Source organism: Sus scrofa, chromosome 7 (assembly GCF_000003025.6).
Source record: "Sus scrofa isolate TJ Tabasco breed Duroc chromosome 7, Sscrofa11.1, whole genome shotgun sequence".
Classification (NCBI taxonomy): Eukaryota; Metazoa; Chordata; class Mammalia; order Artiodactyla; family Suidae; genus Sus; species Sus scrofa.
In genome coordinates this window covers 118,018,676-118,028,377 of record NC_010449.5, presented here as the reverse complement: position 1 = coordinate 118,028,377, position 9,702 = coordinate 118,018,676, and the positions used below count along the sequence as shown (strand labels likewise).

At 41.2% G+C, this 9,702-nt stretch overlaps 1 protein-coding gene across 7 annotated transcripts in view; it reads right to left on the bottom strand.

Annotated features, from left to right (window-relative positions):
- The window catches only part of VRK1 (vaccinia related kinase 1), an 83,063-nt gene continuing 75,747 nt past the window's right edge, over window positions 2,387–9,702 (bottom strand). For 3 of the 7 annotated variants that reach the window (XR_002345577.1, XM_021098130.1, XM_021098128.1), the window contains 2 exons: window positions 7,650–7,740; window positions 2,387–2,813 (listed from right to left, as the gene is read on the bottom strand). Coding sequence is in view for 5 of the 7 variants with exons in the window: in XM_021098130.1 (XP_020953789.1) it covers window positions 2,782–2,813; window positions 7,650–7,740 (123 nt within the window). In the remaining 2 variants the exon portion in view is untranslated. 7 annotated transcript variants of the gene reach the window in all.

Here is a 9,702-nt window from a genome sequence, read left to right as displayed (position 1 = left end):
TATTTATATTTCCACCACTAATGTATTGCTATGAACTTAGGTCGTGATGTGCACATTTTAGTAATTCAAAGAAATAACTGAGGTTTTGCTGTTCTGGCCTATTAGTGTTTGATCTCTCTTAAAAGATCACTATGGAGTTCCCATCGCGGCTCAGTGGTTAATGAACCTGACTAGCATCCACAAGGTTTTGGGTTGGATCCCTGGCCTCACTCAGCGGGTTAAGGACCCGGCGTTGCCGTGAGCTGTGGTGTAGGCCAGCGGCTACAGCTCCAATTGGACCCCTAGTCTGGGAACCTCCATATGCCGAAGGTGCGGCCCTAAAAAAGGACAAAGGACAAAAGACAAAAAACAAAAAACAAAAGATTGTGGAAGAACACCTAGAAGCTACTTTACATCAGGTCTTAGATGGTTACCAGAGACCTACCAGCTGCTTTCTAGAAAATACAGAGGACATGTGCTTCTCTGGGTGAAGGACAAGAGCCTGGCCCAAGCGTGGCCCACTGAGGACCTAAGAAAACGGCAGAGAAGGCGGGACACCACAGGGCTAGGAACACAGGTCAGCAGAGAAGCTGCACAGTGAAGGGAGAGGAAAGAAGGGCGAAATGCGCTGGATGCAGGGACCAGAATGACGACAAGGACAATACAAGATAAAGACAGAAAACACAGAACTGAAAACAGCAAGAGAAAACATAACTCCGAACAACATGGGGGTTATTTAAACACTTTTTAAGGGGGGGGGCATTAAGAAAAAACAGAGCAAGGCAGGGAACAGAAGGACCAGCAGGACAAGGGGATGCAGCTGAGGAATCAAACTGGCTACTGCGGCTACTAGTGTTTCATTTCTGCAGCCCTGCCAATCGAGTAACATTCGAGAAAATGCCAGCACTTGTGAAAAACAATATGTGAGGAAATATTTGTTTTCTTAATATTTAACCAACAGGTTTTGCTATGTTTTTGTGTTTTGAAAAATAAAAAAGGCTAAGGCATATACACAAAAACACACCACACACATTTTATCCTATTTTAAGCGTCAATGTGTTTGAAACAGAACTTGGGAGTTGATTTAGGTGTTACAAATAAACTTGGGACCATAACACTGATGAGTACTGAAATCCAACATTCTACAGAAAACAGGAGGCGGCTCTGCCCAAAATCTAGGTTTCTATTCTGTAGAGACACAGAGCGCTGGAACTTTAGGAGGCTTCAACAGATTAACCTTCATTGGGAAGTCGGCAGGTCTGCTCTGCATGTTTCAGCATCTGACCACCACAGTGGTAACTAAACACCCACTTCAGAGCCTAGAGTTCAAGTCTTTGTGTCGGTTCAGAGTTGCTCAAACTTGGTACAATCGTGACAGTTTTTGATCTGTCTACATCCACCTGTACTAGTATCTACTTAGTATTTTCTGAAAAATCAACTTGCTTTTCAAAAATGGAAATATCTACTTTAGGTTTGTCCTAAGCAGTAGACAAATTTCCAGTTTCATGTGCTATTTACATTTAGAACGTACTCTGAATAAATGCTTAATTTTTTTTGTTTTGGTCTTTTTGCCTTTTCTAGAGCCGTACCTGTGGCATATGGAGGTTCCCAGGCTAGGGGTCTAATCAGAGCTGTAGCCACCAGCCTACACCACAGCCCACAGCAACACGGGATACGAGCCGCATCTGCAACCTAACCACAGCTCACGGCAACTCTGGATCCTTAACCCACTGAGCAAGGCCAGGGATCGAACCCACAACCTCATGGTTCCTAGTCGGATTCGTTAACCACTGAGCCATGACAGGAACTCCAATAAATGCTTAAATATTTACATAAAAGTGTATCTTGACACCATCTAAAAACACTGTAGAGGCTACAAGTGGTAAGGTACATTACTGTTAGAGGATACAATACAATTTCTCTAACAAAGTAAATCTGGAAATTCTTGTTTAAATTCCAAGCTTTTGTTCCCAAGGCAACTATAAAAAGTCCACATCTTAAAATTTCTAATCTCCAAAACTCTGAAGTATTTGGTTTATTGTAAGGATGTGATATAGTCCTAAAGAGAGAGAAACTCGTAAGGGAAATAAATCTCCTGTGAATAAACAATAAGCCATATATATTTGACAGGATTTCCTTAAAGGAAGCCAGTGTATATAAAATCTTTCATCACGCCACCACTTGATAACTGCTCGTTTTCTTATGACATAGCTTGCATATTTACATAAATTCTCACGTAATCATTCAAAAACCTATACCTCATCTCTCACAATATACTTACTACTCCATTTTTTTCCTTCATAATCCTTTTCCTTTTTTGTACTGTTTGCTTCATACAGCAGGTGCTTAATAAATGCTTGCGCCTTGAACAAAATCAACACAAACCAAATCTTGGGACCACAACAAATTGTGTGTTTGTATCAAGCACAACGAAGCCTTTATTTTGCATAGGCCCTTAAAGGTAAGGATTCTGTCAAACATTTTATATACTCTGGGAAACATACATGATTAGGAAGGTGCATATGCCACAGTAAGTTTTCTTACATGCCCTCCAGAACCTCAAACACACACAGCATGGGATAGCTTAAAGGGTATAAACTTAAGACGGTGAAATTTTATAAATTAGGCTTTAATAAATTGTATAAAGTCTTTATTTTAATAAAAAATTTGTTTTTCAAAGACATAGGTACTTTATTGTTACCCCCCCAACAAGACTCACACGAAAATAAAACACTTAATACAGAAAAAGAGGAAAAAGTCAAATGAAAGAAAGAAAAGAACAACTGGTTCACAGTATTTGATTTACTTCTGGATTCTCTTTCTGGTTTTTGAACCTTGAAGAGAAAACAAAGAGATTTAAATCATTAATTTATAAAAGCAAAACAAACAGAAATAACAGTATTTCCAAATATAGTATTAATATTTTAAAATCTAATTGACTGTGATGATTTGTGGAGATGAAAGTCATACACAGAGTTATAAGTGTTAATACCCTGAAAATCTTAGGAAATTGTGTCAGTTTTTAGTATGTGGAAATTTGCTAACACAGCCTCCCTTCTAGTTTGAAGTTGTACTGGAACGCTTCCATTGGCAAAACGCATCCATTGACACTGGGACTCAAATATTTCTTCCTTAAATTTCCATTGTACAATTTAAAACAGTAACTCTCAATGTGAACTAGAGCAACAAGCTAGGTGCTCTTTGGGGAAAGCACTGGTTATGCGTATTACGAAAAGCAAGGAATTTTCTTCTGAATGTGTTGCTTTTTAAAGCCTGTTCCCTCTACTCTTAAGGCAGAACACTGGCTATTTCAAAAGGCAAAGTCTTTTCCACTAGGAATTAAATAGATCCCAATTGAGCAGCCTTCTAGAAAAGTATCACATCTGATACTGGCCTAAGTGCCTCATGACAGCTCCTCTCCAACTATTCCTGGGCTGGAAGAGACCAATCCCTCTTCACCGGCGGCTGGGGAGACTCGGTCCCCGACTACCCCCCCAGTCCACTTCCTCTAGCACAGCAGAGTCAGAAGGACAAGCTTAAGCGCGATCCGGCTGCCTGTGCTGGCAAATGAGGTGTCGCCCCTGCTGCCTCGGGCTCCCTCTGCCAAGAAAGAGCAGCGGCTCCAGCGTGAGGGCAGCGTGGAGCCCCCATTAATCGCTAAACAAGAGACGTCACTACTCCTTTTCTGAAACATACAAAACACTCTCTGAATCTAGGACAAAACATCTACCACACATCTAATCATAAACAATTCCTAAAGGCTTTCTGATCATAGGGTTGTTTAGCTACTTAATTGGAAGATCAGTTTGTTAGGTTTTTTTTTTCTAAGTCCTAGTTTGCATTCAACTGCCATACGTCTCAACTCATGCAAACTTCGAACTTAAATGAACATCCTTTTTCTCTCCTGCTCACAGTGCGTAGCCTATACTACTGGTCGTTTAAAACTTTGGGGGTTTTTTCTTCAATTTTTTGGGATAGAGCCTTCTTTTAAAAACAGCCCATGATAGATTTTTAGGTTTTTATTTCAACAATTTTGAAATGAATTTTGCATAGAAAATGGAGGATGCTGTGATTTTCTGAGATTGGCATAACATGAAATCACAAAATCAAGGTGAAAAATCACTACTATACTACATCTCCCTTTCAACACATTTTGAATCTATGGTCATATTACAAAGGACACTAAAGTTAATGATTATCGCTATATTCAAGTAGTGTTATTCTTCTTAATGTTCTAATTTGATGTTTTACCCTGAGAGGAACCACCATTGCTACTTATCCTCATTCATCGAGATTTGAAGTTTTTCACTGCCACTAAAAGTGCCATCACCACCTGGAATTTATTATATAATCAGTATTATGCAACTCAGAGACTTTCCTGCAGGCACCAATTCAGTATTTTTCTTAATAATCGATTCTGACTGGTGCGGAAAATAATCTTCTCGTCTCTTTAAAATATATACCTGTTTTCCTAACACTTGACTACTGGTAAAAGGCCCAATCATAAGACTAATGTGTAAGATTTAATATTTGAAAAGCAAAACATACAAAGTTGGGATACTCGTCTGTGATTTTATAATGCAGAAGAAAAAAAAAAAAAAGTGGGAAATTTCTTTGCAGGGTGCCTTAAAAATATCTCTTTCTTGACCAGACCATAGACGCTCGGGGTCAACGGACACCATGTTTTCCTCAAAGAATCCTCAAGAACGGCCCAAAAGCCCAGGCACTTCGAAACCACACCAACGAGAGTAGGCCGCTGAGAGCTGTCCATTGCATGAATAGTAGGGACAAAGTAAACTGGCCATAAATACCACGGCTGTATTAACTAATTTTCAGTACAATTCTGAAATATGGGCATGGTTTTGAAATGCCAGAATATGTGTGGTTTTTAAAGGTTTATCATTTTGTGGGGAAAAAATTACTTGCAGCAAATTACCAAATTTTCTCAATTGGTAAAAATTATGCCTTGCATAAAAATAAAAGGATTAAGAGGCCTCTGTTCTTCTTGAAAACTAGCCCGTCACCCCCTCTCTTTCTTTGAGGAAACCCACACAATACACATTTTGAAAGCTTTCAGAATGTGTTCTTACACAATAGACCCCCAGCTAGTCCAAATGAGTTTAGGTGTATCAAGAAAATTATACACGTTTTTAAAATGGTCTAAATAGATATTAAAGGAAAGTTGCTCCCATTTTGCTAGGCACAGCATTCTGAAAGATCACACAGTGAGAAAAATCTCTTACCATATTGTAAACCATAAATTGTGTTTGAAAATAAAATTGTTAATGAAGAAACTGACATTTCTAAAGCAGCTGTTAGAGGTAACCATTCTTGAAACACGTTTCTGACACAAAATCTTAAAGCTCCAAAACACAGAATTCACTGAACTGTATTATATATCTCTTAAAAAAAATTAAACATAATCATGTGCCTTCTCCTTTAAGTTCTTTAAATTGATGAATACAAATACATACATTTTCATGAACCCTTGGATTGCTTTTTTTTTCTTTGCTAGAAGCAATAATATTTTATCATCCCAGGTAATACTTCTCTCATTTATGAATACTTCGATAGTAAAATACCTTAACTAGCCTTATACTTTGGGCCGGTGGAGAATTAAAATGGGAAAATAAAATCATTTAATTAAAACAATGTGGTTTTATGAATAAAGAGACTATGATCATTCTTTATCTTCTTTAATATTAAAAAAAAATCTGGATTGTTCTCCTTAAATCAGTGATGGGGTCTACTCTTTTCTTTTGTCATTAATAAATAAAACAAAAATACAAATATATTTTCTCACAGGAAAGACTGTCAGGATAGGACCTTAAATTAAAACTTGAGGTATACAATTTTTTTTCATAATTACAATCAAATGTAAAATCATTGATGTATCACAGTGAACACCTCTGATGCTCATTAAGCAAAGTTCAGGCAACAGATGACCTCCGGGCAGGAAGAGGCATGAGCCTTCCCCGTGCAAGAGGTGCGTTCACTCTGATCTACACGGTATCGCTCTTACTACAACAATGGAGGAGGCCCTTTGCTAAACTACAATTGCCTGTTTTCAAATTTAAGGGATTTTTTTTTTTTTTGCTTTTTAGGGCCACACCCATGGCATATGGAAGTTCCCAGGTTAGGGGTCAAATTCGAGGTGCAGCCACCGGCCTACATACACCACAGCCACAGCCACGCCAGATCCAAGCCGCGTCTGCGACCTATGCCACAGCTCACAGCAATGCCGGATCCTTAACCCACTGAGCCACAGCGGGAACTCCAAGGGATTTTTTTAGGTAAGAGCATCACTCTATCTTTATAAAGGCTCCTTCATTTTGCTCCCACTCACTGTCAGCTGCTGCTGCCAGCATCTGGCTGAGACCTGCTTCGGTGTCCTGCTCCTCGGGACTCCTCACTTCCTAATAACAAAATGAACAAGACAGGGAAGGAGGGGTGGGGGGACAAAAACAGGAGGGGATGGAAGACGGCAGCAGAAAAGTGAGAGGGGATTCCAGCACCTTCGGCTTCAGAGTGAAGTCACACACGCCCTCGAGTATCCTCTCGAGTAAATTCAGAGAGAGCGAAAGATGTGCCGTCTACAGGGCACATCGGAGAAAATGTTCATAAAATCAGGGCCAAGAAGACTCCCCGTGAAAGGCAGTCTCTACCTTCCACAAACACGCACGGGGCCGCTATCAAAGGGAAGGCACATCACTGGCCTGGTTCTACAGAGCACGCACACTGCAAGGACATTTTTACCAAAAACAAGCCTTTTCTACCAGAAATCAGATCAGGACCAACAACTAGTAAGTCAACAAAAGGCAGACAGGCAGGAGTGAAGTCTGGGGGCGGAGTGGCACTGCAGCCAGCACTGAACCTCTCTTCACTGAGCAAGCGAACCTCCTTTCAGGAGACCAGGAACACACCTTTCTTTCCTTTCTTTTCCCTTCTGTGCCCCACAGGTGCGGCCGCACACCGCGGAAAGGCCGTTCATTAGTCAGACCACAGTCCACACGGCCGCGCCCTCTGCAGACGTGGTCTCTGCTCGTGTCACTTCTGGAACTACTCCACTCTGAAGTGCCTTCAGCTCCAGTCTAGGAGCCACTGAAGAAACAGCGTTCTGCCTTGCTTTTTTGCTTCAAGAGCTTTGAAAAGTGATGATTTGAGGCTTTTAATCCCTTGCATCCCAACTTGTTGAGAGAAAAGAAGAGCTGGCGGCTCCGTGGGAACAACCAGGAGGCTCGGCTGAGTGGACTCCGGCTGCTGCGGGAAGCTGCGCACTAACCCCTGACCTCTGGCCTGCGCGGGCCCAGAGCTCTGTGGCCAAGTGCGGGGAGACGGACCGAGAGAGGCTGGGAGGGAAGGGTCTGATCTCTACGTCTGACCCTTTCACAACAGCTCTGTCACGCAAATGGTCTGTGTCTTGGGCTCCATGCCTGCAAAATGAGAGTAACTCCTGCTCCCGGCTTCATGGTTACTGTAAACATGGTCACAGGAAATCACAGTGTACACAGACAGACATCGTGATGCACACAGATAAGATCTTCTCCTACATGTTTTAATTATAAAATCTGACTGTTATAATCCAAATAGTTAACCCCTTACTTAGTGGGAGGAAATGAAATTTGTGTTTATATAAGAAAAAAGCTTATAGGCAAGACTACTCAACTTACGGGTTTGTGGGGCCTCTTCTGCCTGGGTTTCTGAGCAGTCCATGTCTTCAACGCTAGATCCTGCGCTTTCCTCAATTTCTTTCTTTCTCTTCTTATACATAAAAATTAAAAAAGAGAGAGCGAGAGATGTGGTATGAAGGTCAAATAATTAAATATACAAACTTCTCAGATACTAGTATATAGATGAGTCTGCGTGGGTGTGTCAAACCACACTGGAAGAATACACACACCTTCCTGGTGGGGGTCATCTGAGGAAAGGGGGGGAGGATGAAAGAAAATGGGACTGAGGGAAACTTCAACCACACGGTTAGTCTGGAAGTAAGCGTATGTGTCACACACCTCTTTTTATGCTTCCTGCAATTTATCATGGAAAGCCATGTTTAACCGTCAGGACTGATTATACGGAAACTCTCTCTGAAAGCAAAGTGTTCTACAAATGTGACATCATGACTTGCTCAGGCCAGTAATACTTACTTCCCCATTTTACACTATGGGTGTGTGGGGGGGCAGGGGGGTGTTAAAATCTACTCGATACCTAGGAAAATATGCACGCCTGGCCTATATAATGTATCAGTGGTTATACCCTATAAACTGGTGGGAAAATTCTATGCTCATGAATCAATCACGACAAACTTCCAATAATTTTTTTTTAAGTTTAAAGGTTAAGAAGGCCATAAACCTTACTGTAAAGGAAGACTCTCCAAAGTGCCAAGCTCTTCCAACATCTCAAGTCAGGCTGGACTACCCACCACTCTCGCAGGTCTCTGCGATCTTCTGCTTGTCTCCTAGATGAGCGTTCCTTAGGGGTTAATGCCTATGCTCTGTCCCCATCCACTCCTCCCAAATGCTCAATTTCTGTTCATTACTTTCCATCCCTCAACATTTTCTAACTAGCTCAGTCCTGTGTGAAGTTTTAAAATACGTAACATCTCTACATGTAGGTATAGCTAGAAGAAGGACATTAGTAATAAGTTAAAAGCTTATGTTTTTCATATAACTTTATCCCATGTAGTCTCAAATTTAAATGTGTTAAAATCCACATTAGAACCTCTAGCTGTGCCTAGAATAAGTTCGTAGCATTTAGGAAATCATGGGACGCGCTCGAATTTCACAGATTCACAATGCACCGAATGTCCTCGTTTATACTTTCCTAACAATTAACATTAAGTTAAACCTCCTCCAAGAACTTTCCTCACCTCGGGCCATTTTGTGTATAGCTGTAAAAGAGCACAAGACCTGCTGACAGCACACGTTCTTTCTCCTAATGGCAACCATGGGTTCTGTGCCAAAGAGAACTACCTAGGAAAGCTCAACTCTATTCAAACCACATTATCTTAAAACCTCCAAATATGGTCAGAGCTGTTTTGAGCTATGTATGACAGTGAATCCCACTGTTGCAAAATATTCTCAAGGTGGCTGCAGAAAGATGAAAACTCAGAGATACCCACCACGTTCCTAAAGGAAATGCTTCACATATACAAAAATAACATCTTGACTGAGCTTTAGGAAGCTTGAAAAGGCATTCATTTAGCAGATCCGTATATGGAGGTCGTGCTTCTCAAAAAGAGCTGTAAGAGTGGCTGTAACTTCACATAACTGAGGAGAGAAGGGGAGAGTGCCTTACATCTTTCTTTTCCAAAGGGTTGCTTCGTGATTACCATCTCAACCCTGCTGGGCTGAACAGATTGGTTCGATAATTACATACAATAACTGCAGTGGGCAGGTAACCCTCAGCTGGCACAGGGCAGCTCCCCTGTGAGAACTTCCATATGCAAACTGCACTGATGGAGTGCATTAGGTACATCCTTCCTGCCGGTGCACAGGCCTGATTAACGCCAGCCAAGACTCCAAGGTTAGCATGTCAGCAGATTTGTGATGCATTAGGCAGGAATAAACACAGACACTTTTGTTCCTTCGGACCAAAATTAAGGAGGAATATCTCAGTGCTATATTGCTTTCCGTACAGGAGAGAATGCATTTTCCAGTTTCAGGAGGGCAGACTTTTAAATGCTCATTATAAAGGGAGCTAGCCAATACATTCTACCCAAGAACC